The 19891-nt window shown below is 42.5% G+C and overlaps 3 protein-coding genes across 5 annotated transcripts in view; 2 read left to right on the top strand and 1 right to left on the bottom strand.

Annotated features, from left to right (window-relative positions):
- Window positions 1–499: 499 nt before the first annotated feature.
- On the bottom strand, window positions 500–6577 carry LOC143212343 (uncharacterized). Its single transcript, XM_076431050.1, has 2 exons — window positions 1981–6577; window positions 500–1574 (listed from the first exon to the last, which is right to left on the bottom strand). The coding sequence occupies exon 2, from the start codon at window positions 1537–1539 to the stop codon at window positions 541–543; it is 999 nt and encodes a 332-aa protein (XP_076287165.1). The 5' UTR covers window positions 1540–1574; window positions 1981–6577; the 3' UTR covers window positions 500–540.
- Window positions 1337–3043, top strand: LOC143212386 (uncharacterized). Its single transcript, XM_076431147.1, has 3 exons — window positions 1337–2621; window positions 2683–2818; window positions 2908–3043. The coding sequence occupies exons 1-3, from the start codon at window positions 2249–2251 to the stop codon at window positions 2909–2911; spliced, it is 513 nt and encodes a 170-aa protein (XP_076287262.1). The 5' UTR covers window positions 1337–2248; the 3' UTR covers window positions 2912–3043.
- The window catches only part of Traf4 (TNF receptor associated factor 4), a 53499-nt gene continuing 39837 nt past the window's right edge, over window positions 6230–19891 (top strand). The window contains exons 1-2 of one of the 3 annotated variants that reach the window (XM_076431037.1): window positions 6230–6659; window positions 7410–7657. The gene's annotated coding sequence lies outside the window, so the exon portion shown is untranslated. The remainder of the gene's footprint in view (window positions 6660–7409; window positions 7658–19891) is intronic. The other 2 variants (XM_076431026.1, XM_076431016.1) reach the window with 2 other exon arrangements.

Here is a 19891-nt window from a genome sequence, read left to right as displayed (position 1 = left end):
AATTTCCTCAATTGGAGTAAAGAAGTTTAAACAAGAAGTCGTAACGATGTCACTCACTTTCTCAATTTTGTTTTCATTCAAGAAGCTGCTCCGAGCTTAGGGAATTTTTCGTTGCTAGTTCGACGGTAAACAGCAGTCAACCAGCAGTCAACATTATATAGGTTTATTGTTTCTCTTTTGGAGCTACATTTAGATTTAGATTACGTCCAAGAGATGGCGGTTCCCGTCATTTTATCTTTTTTCTTCTTATCTACGGTCAAATTTCAAAAAAGATAGATTTCATAGAAGACGGGAGAATAATTAACAAAACAAGAGAAACCGAATGGTCAGGCTTCTCTTTATATTCATTCTTTTTTCAAAGATTGTAATCTGCATATTGAGTAATAACAGACATTGTTATTGTATTCACTTGTAGCTATTCTTGAGAAAGGTTTAAAGCGTCTAAAAAATTAAAAAAAAATGGTGCAGCTAATTTTTTTAACGTTCGTTTTAATTTCAGCCTGTCGTTAAAATCAAGAAAAATATTTTGCCTTGATTCGTTCATTTAGAATATTTCAATCCGTCGGAGGGATTCAAAGTTGGAAAAATTAGGGTAACGTCCTCGATTATTTCATTCAGTTCAGCTATGCAGGCGTCGAGCCTTCGTTTCACATTCTTCGCATGAAACTTCACGCTTTTATACAAACAGATCTTTTCCATTTTGGCGTGGATGTTTGAAGTCAGGCGATTTCGTTGCATTATCCAACTCTCTAATCCTAGATGCCCGTTTTCTTCGTCTTTTTGCAAAGTGTCCTTATTTTTCTCGTTTTCGATCTCTACAGCTTCAACCGTCCAATCAATTATTCCATTATCCTCTTCGAAATCTTCATCATCCTCAGAGTTTTCTGGGTACCTACTCATGAACAAACTTCCTTTATTTCCTGCTACTTCACAATCGAACGACATGCGATTATTATCCTTCGGATGACTTCCGGTCTCTTTATTCCGCTTGGAAAATATATTCTTCATGAACAGCAACTCCGTTTTGAACCAATTAAAGAAATACCGGATCCTCTTGTGTCTTGTTAGATCACATTGTACTCCGCTTGAGACTTTCTTTCCCCTGTCCTTCGGGAGTTCTTTGTAGACGAGATTAGAGTACAGGTTACCATTTACGCCATTCTTCAAGATGTCGGCTAGAATCTTGCCGTCGACTTTCTCGCGCAGCTGATAATTGATAATGGATTGCCTTTGGAAAGGAATCACGTGCACCACAGCTGCTTCCGGATCCAATGGTCCTTCGAGTCGTGTGTTTCTTCGGGAGACGTCAGGTTCGGTTTCATAATATGGAGCGGACAGGTGGCCATGCGCGCTCTCCTCCGACGATCTCTTCTCGCCGTTAGCACCGACATTTTTAAACGCGTTAACCTCGTTTCGTAAGCACAGGATTTTATGGTTTAACGCGGCGATGATTTTCGCGATGTCATTCAGGCTCGTTCCTTCGTCATGGACACGACAGTAACAGCGACCGGGCCTTGCCTCCTTTCCGTGCGATGACATTTTTCTTGGTCCTTCTGTTCGACAGCATCGTTTACCTACCGATGCGAACGCTCGAAAATAACTCGCTTCTCTAGACCTCTTATTACACAGACTTAGGGTTTGCAATGCCGCGGTATAAATGTGGGATTTATTTGAATCCCGCGGGACTAAGGATTTAGTTCTCCAATCTAATATATGTTTAATAAAGAAACAAATTCTACTTAACGAGATAATCATCTTTAATCGTAGTAATCAAAATTTATTAACAGAATACATAGAAAATTTAAATTAAAATAAATTTTTCTTTGGAAAACAAACTATATAATTGAAATATATACATATGTGTTACTACACAGCGAATCTTTATGCAAAATAAGCATTTTCTACCTGATTTGCAACAAACTGGAGCGAAACTTTCAAGTGAAAGTTTCAAACACGGACACAAAATGTCAGCAGACTTACCTATATGCCGCGAAGAAAAATATTTTCAATCTATTTTCTCGTTCAAGTTTTCCGAATCAACGTTCGACAATTTTCATCCAAGCTCCCTCGAAAGATGACATTTTTCGGTCGAAATGAGCGGGTCCACGCCGTGCACCATAATCACGAAGTAACGTGACGGTCGTACGCGGCTCATCTGTTTCTTCGATAACGGAAACTAGGTCGTAAGGTTACCGACCACACAAATTTTTGATCAACGAAACATGTTACGTCTCTCGTAACGCGAAGCATGGCCGAGAAGTACGTGAAGGAAATACTGGAGAAACTGGAGGAGATCGAGAAGCTGCACGTGAAGCTTCGCAGCATGGTGGCTCGGATAAAAAAACAGGAGACCGGAAGTAGCGCGGACGTCGATCGCAGATCCTCGAAACCGAAAAAGAAAAAAGTGTCTATTACGAGCAAAGAAAAGGAGAGGAATTCTTGGAAAGAGAAACCGTCGGATATTGGGATCGACGCGGAAAAATTGCAAAATCCTCAAGGTTCGAAGTACTTGAAGAAGTTGGGTGGCAACTCGTTGAACTTCGTTGCGGAGCAGTGGCGCGACAAGAAAGAGAAGATGAAGGGTTTCCTGATTAGCTTGGTCGAGCGCGACACGATCTTCGGTAAGAATAGGTAGTTGATAGAAGATGATACATAATTGTTAGAAAATCTCGCGATTTCCAGTGACCAGAGCCTCGCAAACTTCGGACAGCATCGTGCCGAAGGCAATGCCGGATGCACAGCAAACAGGAAACGAGAACAGTGAGTTTCCGTGGAAGGAGATGCGCTACGTGAGAAATCGTGTGTCGACGCAGGAATTGTTAGAACAATTACTAGAGCATTATAATTATTCGCGTGACTGGGATCCTCAGATGAAGGGCAGAGTGTCGATTCATGATCATTCTTTAGGTGATCGCGAGCCGCGCAGAGTGCGGAGGGAATCGCCTTTGCTTCCCGAAGAAGAAACCATGAGGACTCTTTCAAACGCTAGAGCAGTTTCTGTTAATAACAGCGAGACCGATGCTGCGTTGAGCAACCGAGTGCGTAGGTTCGTGAGGAAGTCACTAGATATATAAGACACTGTGATGCAAATCTGCGGTAACACATTTGTACTAAATACCAGATTCGTTCTCAATTTAAAAATCAACACAACCTCATGTCCTATGATCGAATACTCGGACTAACAGCGTACTAACAGGCTTTGAAGACCGTTGCCTTCGATATGGGCGTTTGATCGAAGTCTTAGAGTGATCGATCCTTCCGCTGAAGCTAAGAGGTTTACGAACCCTTTCCAGATCGCCACTGGTCATTTTATTAGCCTTCCATGAATGAACCTTTTTAAGTTGCCCTCGACGAACTTGATTTTCATTCAGGTTCTCGGTGACCTTGTGGAGACCAGTTTCTGAAGATGGCGAGTGGCAATTATAGATAAACTAGAAATCAACGAAGATTAAAGCGGCGAAACTGAACAGAAGGAGAGAGGAAGAGGCTCGTTCTTTTCTGCATTTTCTTTTTTCATTTAAAATTGTGAGAATCTCTGCGGAAGATCGTCTCTGCGCCGCTCGTGCTTTCGTTTCGAGTTTTCCTGTTTGATCAGCTTGCCCCTTTCATACCTCTCTGCACTACACTGCCATCTGAACCAGGGGCCGAAAGATAGTGTTGCAAACCGCACTCGAACGAGGTGCTCGGAACGGGAAGGAAACGTTCGAAAGAAACCTTAAAGCGCGTGGATCGATCGATGGGGGCACAGGAAAGGCGGGTTCCACCGGAAGTCACGCAGACTCAAACGTAACATTACGATCACGAGTGAACCCTTCGATCGTGCATCGCTTAATTTCTTGTTTCCTGACGAATGTTCCTGCTTTACAGCTACATCGCGTGGATAAACACGCCTCGACGTTACTCCGGTGCTCTTATTTTCGCGCGCATATTAGAACTTCCTTCTCCATTTAACGTTTCCTCGAGCCGCGTTTTCGCCGCTGGTGATCCTCGAATGTAATTCCCTGCGAGAGCAACCAGCTACAGAGATCGCGATGCTGTTTTTCCGATCGCGAAAAGCTTCCGTGACTAATCCATTTCGATAATCCTGCCGCCGCGTACTGCACTACTTTACGCGCGGCTATTGCAAACGGAGAACAGCGGAATCTTTAACGAGATTTTCTACTAAAAAGTGGAACTCTGACTTGCATGTACCGCATCTTTATCCGGGGCGATGGGCTCTTTGCTGTCGGTTTAGCGGCTGGCCTGATCATGTAGCGGTACTTCAGTATACCACCGCGTTGTTGCGATGATATTATTGAAAAGGAGGGCTTAATTTAAAACCATTACGGTGGCGAGTAGAGAAATGCGAGATCAAAAACCCTAGTGGCGATTCGTTCAGAAAGAAAACCTAGTCTCATGAAATAATTTTGGATCGTCCAGCTTTGCAAATATCTCTGAAATCATTGACCCCATTTCTTCCGCTAACAGTATCCAAAGGAGTGGTCCGGGCGTTTGCTAAAACTCCGATTCCGCGTAAACATCCGCAGGAAAATGGCGGCGGGATCCTCGACTTCCGGTGGCGCCGGCGGTTTCAGAGGGGTTGCGCCGGTGATCCTCTTCTCGAAACGTGGCAGCCCCCGATAAACAAACTGGCACCGCGTATAAGACTGAACCGGGTAAAAGTGCGAATAAACGAGCGTACCGAAGTACCGAGTGCCCTGGCACCCTCCTCTACTCCTCGAGCCTCTACCGGCCCCCTTCTTCCTCTATGCCCCCGGTCGTTTTCCAGTCAACGACTTCGTCGGATGGTGTTGCACTCTCTTGTACACGGGAAACACAACGTGCCGCATACACGCACGTGGGACGCAAAGGTGGGGCTTGCTATTCCTGTACACGAGTCCGCTCGCAAGTAGCATAACAACGCGGTCCTATTCGACGAGCGCGTCTCTGGCGAACTCGACCAGATAGGGTGGTGGCTGGCTTGATAACGCTATGGCGACATCTTTGAATTCCATGCTCGTGCCACGATCTTTCGCCTTCCAGACCTACGTCCCAGAACCCACACCTTCCTCAGTTAAAACTGTTCTTACCCTACGCCTTCGACACAGCAGCTGGTTTCGTTATCATCCTCGTAGGCTCCAGACACTTTTCTACTCATTCAAACGTATAATAATTTGCTGGTAAACATTTATTTTTAACCCTCTGCAGTCGGAGTTATTTTAACTCGAAAATTAAACATTTCTTCTGACCTAGAATATATATGAAATTGATGTGACACCTCGTCCAGTACTTAAATGTTTAGTAATTGAGAGATTAGAGATGCCAACGTATTTAATAATCTATACGATATTTGGAATAATGGTATAGCAATTTTTAGTGGCGACTCCAAGTCACCACTCGAGTGCTAAATGCTAAGTCATTTTTGTTCAGGAAGACGCATTTACAGTAATCTTGTACAGTAAATTTTAAAGTGCTCTAAAGATTATTCATTGTCCGCGAGTCCTCGTTTACGCGTCGGAGCACCATGGAGGGAGAAGGATTAGCCGAGTCGAGTGTCGTGGTTCGCTCAGTTACCTGCAGCCGCTCGTTTCGTCGCTAATCAAGTGTCTTGCGTACCTGGCCTGGCAATTCCGCGAATTACGGCCGCTGTTTGGCTCACCGTTTATGGCGTGAATGGAAGGTCAGGGAATAGACTTTCCGTTTCCAATTCCGAAGAGGTAACACGCTCATAGCCGATTGTTCGAGCGGTGGGATACTTGGTTTATGGGTATTTCGTCACAATACGGTCTTCGGACAGGATACAATGAACTCGTGAAACTAGCAGCCCCAGACACAGGTACAAACTACGAGGAAAGAGATTGTTCCGACGAACCCTAATCAAAGTCCTGAGGTCGTCGAACTTGTATAAATAAAAGAATATTTAAGAGCGTTGTCTCGTTTCTCATTTCTCAGTAGTCAAAAGCGCTAGATAGAAGATCAATCTAGGCCGCAGTCGCCTTCAAAAGTATACCCCCTTAAGGATTACTGTATCTTGCCTGACGACTATGGTTCACCGGCAACGACAGAGTATCCTGCACTCGGTTTTCCAACTTTTTCTCCGACAACTTTCACTCGTTCGTTACTATCCTCCGCGAAAAAATCGGAGCCTCTGGCGTCCCCGCGAGGCCCCCCCATTGAACAATCAATTAAAATTAATTTAGCCAGCAGGAGGCACGCGACTCGAAGAGTCGCACGGCATTCTTCAGCGCGGTTCTTCCCTTCTTTCCCATTGCCTTCCGTGCCCCCCTCCGCTGTTGTTCCCCGGGTTTTGTAATGCCTCTCTGTCTCTGGCACTTCCTGTGTTCCGCCACGTTCACCTGTCCGCCAGCACCTGCCTTCATAACTATCTAGGTGTACACAGTGTATAGAGGCAGCCGCAACGACGTATCCTATGGGACTTTAGTTTCCCCGCTCGTTTCGCCGGCCACGGTGTGTGTGCTGTTGGCTTCTTCCACCTGGAAACACGTCGAGTGCCGTACACGCAGTCGTTGTTACGCTGTCGCACGCCACGGCCGGACTATCCAGGTTTCCCTCTCGCTGATAACGACCGCCTAGTCGACGATCCTGGTACCACCGATTAGTGTCCTCTGCGGCTGCCTCGTGACCGGTTCAACACTCCTCCGACGTCGCCGGAACCGCAGGTTCGAATTCCATTCAACCACCGTAGAACACCTCGTCTCTGAATATCCGATCCTAATATCCTACCTTTCGATCCTCTTTTACCACAACCAACTGTCTTCAACTACTCGACGAACTCTCATCGTACCGATCTAGCTAAAAGTTAGAAGTTCTAGCAAAAATTAGCTCTGTCAATCCTTTGCACTCTCTTCTCTTCCGACCTGAAATATTTCTATTTTATAAGATCTTAATTTTAGCAATATAAAACTGATGTAATACCTCGTACAATACCTTTAGCAGTTTGTTGAAATATTAAATACGTTTAGTAATCTATTGAATATAAATTTAATAATGCAACAAATATTTTGAATAATTCACCACTCAGTTCAAAGGATTAATATTGTCGTTTGTGTCACAAATGCATCGAATCTTCTTGGCAAAGCCTATTTGTAAGCATTTCAAAAGGCACTCGGTGGACGTTCTATAATCCGAACAGCTTTTGTTTCTCTGTTAATCCGGATACGGAAGGCTTCAATGTCCTCGTCCGCCTTCTGCCACCCGATTTTCCTTTTCTTGGGGTCATGGAGCCGAAAAGATCGACTTTCAATGGCGATACAGGATCTGCAGAGGGTATTAGGTACTACTATGGTCGTTATTCCCAAGCGAAAGAGAATATTGCTGGAGGCCCCTTGATGAAACCGTGTATAAGAACATTATTTTTCCTGTGCTAGTCTCTCATTGATGTCTAACTCGGTGATGTATTTATTTTCCAGCAGGAACCACGAAGGTGCCATCGTGGACGCTCAGGATATTGATGAATATGTGCTGAACGAAGAAGTGAACTGCGAACAGTGCTTCCAAGATTGTTAAAAGTGTGTAGCTTTGTCGGGGAAGCTCGTTGGTGAAATTTGCTTGAGTGACCGTTCAGTTTCCGGGGCCGTTTTCGTGTGACAAAGGTCGAGTCCGGGTCTCTGCTATGCAGGTGGTCATGGTTTAGGATGACATCGGGATATCGGAGCCGGTAAGTGAACGAAAATCAACGGTATTCCTTTTCACTTTTGTATGACGGATCACCCTAGTCCCTCCCGTGTATATTGCAATCTTAATCCGAGACTTTTCCGTCTATTGAAATTGTTGAGGCGGGTTTAGGGCTACCTTAAACTTTAGGGCGTTATTAGAAGACCCCCGTAAAATATTCACTATCGATGGAAGCGGGTGACTACGGAAATCCCAGGGCCGAAATTTAAAAAACAAATCTCGAGCGTATTGTTAGTCGAGGCAGGTACGAGGACCCATAGAGACAATGGAGTCACCTCGGCTCGTAGGTGACCGTAATGGCGGCTCTTCGGCGTGGACACGCACGTGCTTTCGCACGAGTTTGACGTAAATAAAATCGAATTTTGCGAGGAACATTCTACTCGTCACAAGCTAAATTATTGTACAAACAATTCTGATCTTACGCATCTAGTTATAAGTAGATTGCGGATCTCTCTTTATGCATTTATGACAATAATAGGGAAAATCGAAGAGTGTCAATAGATTACTTTTAACCTGCTCAAATTATTAACCCTTAGCACTCGAGTGGTGACTCTGAGTGTACCATTATTCAAAATATCGTTTACATTATTAAATATGTTGGTATCTAATCAATATTACTAGACATTTAAGGGAAGGAAGACAGTCTTAAGTGGTTCCTGTATCTTGCAGTGAGTGCAGACAATTTTTATTTTGCATGAAGATCCGCAGTCTAGTTATAACTATATGAAGACTGTTACTGAGATAAATCCTGGTATGCATTATTGCAAAATTGAAGCTCCTGTATGGTTACCTCTGATTCTCCTCAGAATTGAAACAATAATATTTATTTCTTGGATACCAACGAAGTAATTTAGAGACAAACTTTTACAATTGTATTATTTGTAAAGAGATAAATTCTAGCAAGCACCTGCAGCTCGACAATGATCTTTTTGAAGATTCTCTTCTCTGAAAGTCTGACTCTCCTCAGAATTGAAACAGTAATATTTATTTCTTGGATTCCAACGAAGTAATCTAGAGACAAACTTTTTCAATTGTATTATTTGTAAAGAGATAAATTCTAGCAAGCACCTGCAGCTCGACAATGATCTTTTTGAAGATTCTCTTCTCTGAAAGTCTGACTCTCCTCAGAATTGAAACAGTAATCTTTATTTCTTGGATTCCAACAAAGTAATCTAGAGACAAACTTTTTCAATTATATTATTTGTAAAGAGATAAATTCTAGCAAACACCTGCAGCTCGACAATGATCTTTTTGAACAATCCGCCAGGCAACCGCGGGCCCACGAGGTTAGATCAAGATGAACCCGCCATGTTGCGCACTCGCGATCTCATCGCGCTCGAAATGCCTCATTTATAAGTTCCCCTCTCGCCATTCGCAGGTGTCTTTCTCGAAGCAGCGAAAAAGATTTACAGCGGGAACACGATCCGTGGGCTTCGCGTTACCAATTAAACCGGGTCGAATCGCGTTCATCCCCGCGTACAATTACATTAATTACACGGGAACGAATATTGAATTGCACCGGTCACCGATAGCGGCTGCGCACGCGAAGGACGGCCGACTCTCTGTAAACCGGTAGGATGAATTATTAATTCGAAACAATCCGATTGACGTTGAAGAATAACGAGGTCGAATGCATCAACCGTTCTCCGGACTATTTGCCTATCGTCTCTCGCAGCAGCTGCGACCACGTGTTGCCGGGGACTTGCGGCTGCCATCTTTTTCACGACTTGTTCTGTGTCATGCGTTGCTGTTCGATGGCACATCGATCAAAGAGTTCATTAGGACGGTGGATACAGTTAATACAATACAGTTGACCGATCGTTTCGCTTCTGGGAAATTTCAAAGATGCTTGCGAAAAGACATTTTTAATTTAAATGTCTCTATCGAGAATAAATTTAAAAAATATAAGCTTTGTACTCTTTAAAATTATTCAGAAGATAAATACGAGCAGAAAATGTTGCACTTTTGCGTCGCATTTACTTGAAAATTTTCTAATCATGAACAAATGTGAATTGTAAATTTCAATACAATTCTTATTTCTCTTATTTCGACCATATAAAAGAAATTTAATGCTTTCCCAAGATCATTAATATTGGCTGCGTGGATACCGATCATGGATTTGTATTATTGGAGCTGATTTATGATCAACTTTAGTAATCGGGTCAGGTGCCCAGGTTTGTTAATTTAAATACATTCGTTCAGCGTGACTAATCAGGAAGGTATGACTTCCGAATGTTTTTTCAAAACAGTGCATGACTCATGCACGCAAGACGCAATCTAGTTGGCCATGATTATGAACTAACTCTTGCAATATTAATGTAATAACTTTCACATGTTTCGTATAAAGATATTTGTAAAATGATATTCTCTTAATTTCGCTATTTTTATAATACGTTCGCTTGCAATGACCTGTGAGAGAATCATTAATTTTTATAGTTGTCAAATTGTGTTACTGAAATACTGATTGCAATTGCTACGGAAAAATTAATTAAAAAATCCCCATCTGCAAAGTGCTGTTTCCAAAATCATTATTAGCAACTTTCAACAGATAAAGTGTGAAGTTACGATAGTAAGATCCCAGAATAAATTGCAACTCTCTTCTAGGACAGTCTCCGAGTGTCTTTTGAATGAACGGAAAGAGCTCCCACGAACGTCCGAGTTTCCAAATCGATCAGGATTCGAAAAACGCGGTCAAGCCGGCGGGACTCGCGACAAAAGCGTATCGTGACGAAAAACTTGCTAAAAGGAGACATCGGTAATCGGTTAGCCTCTATCGTTTGAACGTTTACGGGTGTTTATCGGTCAGCGGCAGCATTCCGTGCATATGTAACCGTACACCTAAGATGGATGCACAGTGATGAGAGAAAGTCGAGGATCCTGGCCTCGAGGTTCAACTCCGAGAAAATAGCCGAGTGTTTCTCCGCTCGCGTGCACAGTGCACACGCTCGATCGCGATAGGCGTGAACGTGCCGCGAGGAAAATGTCATCGAATGATGCCTACTAGTCGCTCCACCGTATCTTCTTCATCATTTCTTTATTCTCGCTCGACTAAAAGGTGACAAACGCTCGGCGTAAGCTCTCTACATCCACGTTGCATCCATTTCTTAGCTAACATTTCTTGTTGGCTACAACTTTTTCGTTTTTCGTACGTAATGAATTGAAAATTATCAATTTTTTGGTTCTCCGTACATGAGAAATTGGCAATGAGTTTGCAGTGTCTATGCCAAATAAGTAAGAATAATACTCTTCGTACCAGAGTCACCAGATTATTAATTGTCTCCCATTCTAATACCCATCCCCTCCTACGACGGTATTCCCTCACGCTTCCGCCCGGTCACGTGACCACTCCGGTCCTCGCAGAGAGGGGGTAACTGTTTTCCCTCGATACGAGTAGATTCTCCTGATCTGGCGACTCGTCATTAGGAGTCGGAATTTCGAGTCGAAGTACCCAGAATTTTCAGGTACTCGAGCCTCGGGTCGGGTTTTGATTGGGGCTGTTACTTTCCTTCGAAGATCGAAGATTTTGAAGCTCTGAAGCTTCGGTTTCTGAAGCTTCAAAGGAGATGAGTAGACTGCGGACCTTCATACAAAATAAAACTTGTCTGCATCGATTGCAAGAAATAGAAACAAAATTGAATGTTATTTCTTCCTTTAATGATTTTAATAGAGGAGAAATCATTTATTGGCATTTTCAATTTTTTAAATTTTCCAACAATTTTGTATTTCATCTACTCAATTTAAATTGAGTAGATTAATCTAATGATGAGAATCGAAGTTTCGCAGCTTCAAATTTCCAACCTCCGTAATAAATTATTAGAAGGTTAAAAGAAACGGCGTTTCGAAGCTCCGAACTTCGAAATTTCGCTGCAAAATTATATTTGATACAATTCCAGTGAGTATAAAAAGTGGACACTGAACTGGTTTCCTCTCGGATCGATTAAACAGAGTTCCCGCGACGAGGAGCAACAAATTGAGCAATTGGTATCGGCGGGGGAACGCACGCGTTGCGACAGCTCGTGTTTACGAAACGTTCATAAAACGGTAGAAAATCGTTCTGAAATGTTCGATGGCTGCAGGGCGACATAGGAATCGCGTTAGTCCCGCCGCTAGGTCCGATGCACTGGCGTTGCAGCTGCTGTGTGCAGTGACAGCTGCAGCTTTTTACTTGCTGCACTGGTTACTCTGGTTTCCATGCGCGGAAGACACTGGCTCGCGATCGTGCCGGTCGCACGCCATCCTTCGATGAAAAGTCTCCGAAGAAAAAGAAAGGGGGAGCGATCGCAAACCACGCGAAATACCCTATTACGCGATAAATAACACGGCAATTAATAAGTAGTTTCGCGATGCCGTTGGCGCAAGCGTAACCGGCCAGTTGTTCGCGAACCTCTTAATGTATTCGCATACATTACGTTCCCCGTCGATAATCGTTCGTCGATCTCCTCGAATATATATTCTTGCAATTTTTTCGCGAACCTCCGCGATACCGGTCACCTTCTCGCGCGCGCGCGCAGCTTCTGGAAAATAACGCGAGCTGTACAACTTGTAATTAATTTCACGATGGTCACGCTCCTCGTAGTCCTTGGAAGCAAATTAATATTTCACCGCGAAGACGCGAGCCTGATTTATCCATCCGTTTTCGATTACTTGTTATAAATCTGGTTGCGGTGCACGATGTTTTTCATTGAATTGTACACTCGCTTGGGGATGATCTGACTCATCAAGATGACACAATGAGACCAAGGTTCCAGTTTATGGCTTCTCGATTAAGCGAGAGCTTCCTTTGATCGAGGCCCCGTTTGACTGATATATTAGGGACGCTCGGTGCGCGGAATAGCAGTAATAGGGCATCGTTATTTTCGGATCAACAGCGAAATGTTTAATCATCGCAATGGCGACGTGGTATTTCAATATCGTCAACGGTTGCACATTAATTAATCAGCTCGTTCCATGGAATTATACGCTAGTGATATAATGTGCAGATCGGCGATCGCCGACAAAGCTGGGGTTAGATAATCGCACAGGGAATATTTATGCAAATTCGCAGTGCGAACTTTCTCCGTTCGATATAATAATCCTCCATAAAAAAGCCATACATTTTGCCGGCCTTCCCGGTGGCGTAACGACGTGAAAAATGCCAGATTTGCACAAACATTTTCGGCAATCTCTGTCCAGCGCGAGGTTGGGCACACTTTATCTGAAATAATGTAGCAAACGATCATTTGAAATACTTTCTACCACATTTTTATTAGCTCGCTTTCTTGTCTGTCTGTTCGGTACAAATTTTGCAATTGATTTTAACTTCCCGATGAGCTAGAAACTTGAAATTTTAAATATAGCTCAGAACTGGATGGCAGTGCAATATTAAAAAAAAATTTTTAAAGCATATGCGTTTAGGAGATATAAACTATTAAATTTAATCGTTACACCTCCCCGCGCGACGCTCGGTAATACGTGATCGCGTTCAGCGATCCCCACTCCGCGCGACAGCGCTCCCCACTCCACTACGCGTTCGCACAGCGAGTTACTGTCTTCCGTTTGTTAACATGCGTTGTCTCGAATGTCTTGGCAACAGCCATAGATTATAAACTATTACATACGCAGTGTTATTGTCTAAACAATTTTTTGCTAAATCGTTCATTTGAATATCGTTGAAACCTGGTCGAGCAGAAGCACGTACTCCGAGCTGTTCGCGACTGGTGTGAGGAGCATCTGGTTGGTGATCGGCGAGGCTGCAGCTCGGTGCAGGTGCATCTCTCAGCCGGACCGTGATTTCGGCACGTTGCTATTTCGAACCGTGCCCAGCGCCAGTCACAGTTCGGACAGTTTTCTTTTTTCCTGCTCACGAAGCCCGCGGCGATTTAGCGCCGTGGCGAACATCTGTTCCGCACTTGTTCAAGATGTTCCCCTTCGCGTTCCAGCGGTGCAGTATGCTCAGAAATCGCTATTCCGCGTGGCTCCTCGCCGCGTGACTCCGCATAATGTTTTTTTCCACGCGAATTCTCGTTAGCCGAGGAAATTAACAGGAACACGAGATACGGCAGTTTCCACGTCATTCGTCGACATGATACGTTTCCTTCTTGCACCGTTCAATTAGGAGTTTATCGAGTATGAGCCGGTTAGGACCAGCGGGAAAAAGTCGTAAAAAGTCATGGAACTCAATTTTTTGCTGGAGAAAAACAGAAATTCTGCGAGCATGGGATCTGAAAGTAGCCTGAAAAATCACGAAGGATCATAGAACGAAATGTAAATTATTCCAAATAGTAAAAACTTGCCTTTCATTTTCCCTTGAGAAAACGAAATGACTTTCCGAACGAGCTAATAGATATTACGAGAGTTACATTTATGTGGTCCAATGATTGTGAAATATATCTAATGTATGGATCATTTAAAATCTGCATTGAAATAAGCCAGGCAGCTGTAAAACTCGCCAAGAAAATGTAGCACAATCTTTCAATTCACGTTTTCGCATAGAGGATATGAAGGAAGGAAATGACTCGTTTCCGTAGATTCATGCGTCACCGTGTGACTTTGTGTAATTGTTCACTGTTAATCAGCATCACAAAGTATTATAATCGCGCTGTGTTATGTTAGTTATTTCCTGTGTGCAAATTCTTGTGTGTTTCAAATTCTTTCACCTTTTTTTGCGAAGCATAATCCCGGGGCGTTTGCTAGCTTTTCTGAAAGAATGCATGATGCTGAATAGAAAGCTGAAAATGTAATGCAATTTGGCGATGGTCGCTTTCTAAACAACGCGGCGACTGTCGCACGAGATACTCTCTAAGTCTGAAAGTGATTTTTTCACTGTTTAAGAGAGCAATTTGCGAAATCACTCGACAATCTTCTCTATTAGAGCGGTATAGTCGCTCGCTTCGAATAATCTGTTCGCATTCTTCGTCTAAAGCATTCAGAAATCGACACAACAAGAAGAAATGGTAAAAAGGAGTATTTTTACCATTTTGTATTTCACTTATTAATTTTTACCATAAACTAATCAACTTTTGTCCAGTATCATAAGCAACCGTTTCGTACGATTGGTCTTGCCGATGTTCCACGAATGAGAATAGAACACCGGTGTCGGTTTCGTTATAAAATGGGAAAGTCGACCGTTTTCCATTAAAACGAACGCGGCTCGGATTAACCGTTGTCTTCGTCGAATAGCTGACGCACTTGCAGCACGAAAGGATACGTACCCGAGAAGGCTGCTCGGAGGTTGAGACACAAGATGAACTCGTGCCTATCCTTTCACTTGGCCGTTTTCTGATACGAACCTCCCTGCCTGCGAATGCGACTAGTCGACTGTATACATGGCTGTCCGTTTATCCTTAAGGCCGATTACACAATGCACGCGAGTACAGGGTGTCCCATTTGCGAGGAATTTCAGCGAACTCTTCCGAAACATCGGTAGTCAACGACCGATTCGTTCAACCACTTCTTAACAACGATTTCGATCTCTTTAATCGTTAACGCTAAACCTACCGAGCACAAAAAGCGATTAAAATGTCTTAGCTTATAAAAATGACGAGGCTCTATTTATTTAGATTTTGTGCAATCTTTATTACAATATGTGCTCGGACAAATTAATTTATCGAATCAATTTCCATGTAAGCAGCTTCATAATTTCAATAATTGTTAAATGAAAAATATCAAATCGGTCTACTATAAACTGAACATCCTCAAACAGAAACTCAAAGGACATTCGACGAAGTCTGATTTCCTGAGCGAGCGATAAAGTGAAACTGTCCGAGATTTTATTACTTTATTACTTTGTAAATGTATAAAATATTATAGTCTATCCACCGGCCATTGAAACGCAATCGTTTCGCCACCCAATAACGAGTTTCTGCACCTGCACGCTCGCACGATCATTAAGTACATATCATACTCAAAGAAGTATTACATTGTGATCCAAGCAGAACCAGTTTATCGTGTTTCCAGCGCGATCTTCGTATTGTCTCGTCATCGCATGTCAAGGATTCGAAGAATTTAGTAAGCGCCGCATAAAATAAAGATCGTTTACCCCTTTCCGTGACTTTGCTACTTATCGTGCGAAGTGTACAAAGCGTTCGCTCCGACACTCATTAATCCACGTTACAGGCGAACACGGGAATGCAAGACCACTAGGTTTACGGAGCACCGAAACAGACTATTGTGCATTATTTCATAAAAATTACAAGAATGTGTCTACACAGATTTTTCGCTGTTTTTATCGCAGTATATACCCAAGGAATTTACAATCTCAATGTTAACACTTTATCTACCGGAGGCCTATTAATTGGATTTTCAATAATTGTGTTGTGCCAAAGAAAAGTATAGAAATTTTCTTATCGAGGATGACTTGTTAGTTCACAATGAAAATTGCTGTTGCTATTGAAGGTTCCATTAAAAAGTGTTTAGCCATGTACCATAGATTTTTAAAAATTATGCAATAATCACAGGTCGGTAATGTGTTAAATTGTTGCGGTACAAAAAAGTTCGAACGAATACCAAGAAAATCCGAGCATCACCGATTGGAGTAGATCGAGATAGGGACTCGTTTAAACAATTTCTTGGAAATCTACCTCGACGTCGTTGCCGGTTTCGTGTTAATTGCGCAAACACACAAAGCGTTAGCTCGGCCACTTATTAATCCAAGTTGCAGGCAAATGCGAAATCCTGTCGGACTGCGGCAAACGAAAAGAGATGTTAACCCTAAGAGATCATCTAAGAAAGATCAGGGTCAAGCTTGTCCGGTATGAAAGAGCGATGTTCGAACGAGAAGACAGTATGTATAAGCAAGAAGAAGAAGTCCCATCGGAGTAACAATCGACCGACGAGTTAACTTCGAGATAGGGGATCGTTTAAACAATTTGTTGGGAATTTAACCCGTCGTCGTGCCTGGTTCCGCGTTAATTGCAGGCCTGACTGGAATGTATAGACGAAGCACAGCGACAAACTTGTACGATCCCCATGGGCCGGAAGATTTATCGGCGAACGTGGGAGAGAACGAGAAAGAAATAGAGAGACACAGCGAAGAATTTCACGAGCGATCGCAAAATATACACACCGCGGAAAAGGTTGAGTTTCGTAACGACTCTCTCAGGCCACAATGTAATTGCGCCGGATCGTCGGCCTCTCGAAACCGGTCGTAATGGTTCCGACTTCCGGTCCTGGTCCGATCGACCGCCTGCCTCGTCCATTGTCGTCGTGAATTGGAACGATGGATTAATTAAATCCGTGTGCCGACGTCTGCTCCTAATAGCACGAGTCTGTGGTTGATAAAAGAATTAGTGGCGATTCGGATAGTTATTAAGGTGGAGTGGGGTAAGTCCGCCCTAGTCTTTGCAAAGTTGGACTTTAAACTGATGTATATTCAGTTTGGTATGTAAAAACCTAACGTTCTTGGTATCAAACTCTTGCCACAGTTATTCCTAGACTGCGGATTTTATGCATTTATAAGAAAAATGGGTACGTACAATTTAAAACAGTGGAGGTGTTAAAAAGATTTAAGGCCACCAGTGTATCGGTTTCACCTTAAAAAGATAATTAAGAGAAGAATGAATTTATTATTTGGCTCCCGTGCCTTGCAATCAATGCAAACACTTCTTAGTTTGCATAAAGATCCGCAGTCTAGTCATTACTGATGAATTATCATTTTGATAGGATATTGTACAAAGTGTCGACTAGGACGTACTTGCCCCGAAAATGGGGCAAGTCCGTCTCTGAGGGTTAAAAATGATTTCAAACCTTGTTTCAAATGCTACGGGGCAAGAAAAGAATTATTATCAAGCCTGCTACAAAATGCTTTTTATTGCATTAAATATATTGTTTAGTTTTATAGTTACCCCATACACAGTACGGACTTACCCCACCGTGATAGTACGGACTTGCCCCGTGTAGTAATATTTACGGGGCAAGATCATCTTAGTGTTTTTCTCAATAAATTAAAAAAAATACAATAAAAACAGTTTACTTAATGTAAACCTATATCAATATTTGTTGTACTTACCTAAAATAACAACACAGAATATATTAATAACTTGTAAACTATTGCACGTTCAGGGTAACCTCAAAGTTGTACGTGTACCTCGTCCGTGACTGGAGGAAAACACCTTTATTCTTGGGTGAGAACTATATAGAATAGTTCATACTAACTAATACTATATTAATAAATACAAGCTAGATAAATTTCGTTCATATTATAATAAAAATAACCAATTAACGGACTTACCCCACTCCACCTCACACGAATTATTGAACAGAAGCTTGTTTTCTTGAAGGTGACGAAGAAATCACTGTAACACGAGCGTGCAATACATAAATCGGCTAATAATAAAAGTTGATACTCGAGCAAACACGTTAATCACGAATGTAATGTTTCATCGCGCGCAGATTCGATAACGGACAATCGAACGATTGTTGTTTGCCCTCCGACGCGACCGGTCGTTTAACCTCCGCAGAAGAAAGTACTTAAGTTCGTTTAAGGCCACTTGTCGAGAAAATTCAATGGAGCTAATTGCGGATGAATGGAAACGAATCGAAAGCGCCGTCGCGAATTCTAACGAGTTCTAACAATTTTCAAACACGTTCGGTACCAATCTGGTGCCTATAAAAGTCAAAGAACGACGGAACAAGTTTTTCGAATCTTCAGGAACTATTTAAACCGATCGTCAGCTTCTTTCTGAGAGATCGATGTTTCATGGAGTTGTAGATTTTTCGAAAGTGTGTTGGTAATTTAGACTGATAATTTTTGGAGTTTTCTGAAAATTGTAGAAGGCAAGCACTAATGGATTAAAACAAGATAAAAATAAATGAAAGTGGTCCAAGTCATATCTTTCTTGTTTCTAGTAAGAATTCATAGATTTATTGCAGTTAGAGGCCGAAAATCATGCAATTTATAATTTTGACTTGGGCCACTTTCATAATAATGGACACATTTCATAGATTTTAATAAAAAATGATTCCCAAGTTTGCAACTCTATACATTTCAACGGGGTATAACAAAATATGTCGGTCACAGAACGATTCGAAGATCAATCAGCGTTTTAATTAAAAAATTGGGCAAGTATTGGACACGCTCGCTACAAATTCATCGAATCCGAGACGTTCAATTGAGACCAATTACAACGTCGGAGTACAGAAAATCTAACACGCACTAATTTCTCGAGAATGTAGCAGAGCAGCTGTGTATGCAACAAGTGGTCGCATCGAAGAGCAGTACGAAAAGAAGGTGGCAGAAGGAGCAGAGTTGTAATAAGACATGCAACACACACGACAACTGCTGAGAGAAAACCCGGTGGCAAGAACCTGTAATATATCAGGAGTGTATAAAGCTCCGTCCTCGTCAGGAAATAAAACATTATACGTTTCGTGCTCGATAAATATCCTGTAAAACGTGAAATGAAAGCGTAGAGGGAGGAAATGAATGTGCCCTCAGCACTTTAATAGGATGTTCTTCAAAAGGGGCCTCTCCCCTTCCCTCCGTTCGCTTCCGTACCCTCACGAACATGTGGGTGTATCTAGGTTGAACTGCGTTGGCTCAGGGCTGAGCAATCATCCCCCTTTCGAAACCAACCACCGAGGCCATCCTCGGCTCTCCTCGAAGGTGGAATGCTCGCGCGGCGGTCAGCTGCTCCTCGTATGAAACTAAACTTCCTGCGCCACGTGCACATCTGCTCCCCTTGTGCCATGGTGGGGGCAATCTGATGGTCCTGGATATGTATATGGTTACGCCGGCATTTCGGCGTGCTGTAGATTTAAAAACTTTTTCACGAATTTTCTACTGCTCCGAACGTACACTCACTTTCATAGCGAATACATCAAACCCGCCATTCACAAGATTTTCAACTAGAAAATCTTGCTAGAATAAATTCAAGTGGCCCCTAATGACCTAGATATTGATGCGACCTGTATTAATAAATAAATTAACACTAAACCTACCGAGCCTTAAGAGTAACTAGTACATACATGTTCCCTTATATGAGAATGACACGATTGATTTTATTTAGACTTTGTGTGGCTCCTATTGTAATATTTATTATTTCAATAATTGTGAAATAAAAAACCTGGAACCGGTGCATTTGACCAGTGGTGGTATAGGTTTAGTGTTAAAAAAGAAAGAAAAGATTCTTCAAGAGACCTCCGATAAATAAACACGGGGGTTGACGATTAGACTGCGGATCTTTCTGCAAAATAAAAATAGTCTGCATCAATTGCAAGAAAGGGGAATTCTTAACAATTT

Source organism: Lasioglossum baleicum, chromosome 1 (assembly GCF_051020765.1).
Source record: "Lasioglossum baleicum chromosome 1, iyLasBale1, whole genome shotgun sequence".
Classification (NCBI taxonomy): Eukaryota; Metazoa; Arthropoda; class Insecta; order Hymenoptera; family Halictidae; genus Lasioglossum; species Lasioglossum baleicum.
The sequence above is the reverse complement of the archived record's forward strand: the minus strand, read 5'-3'. Positions and strand labels throughout refer to the sequence as shown.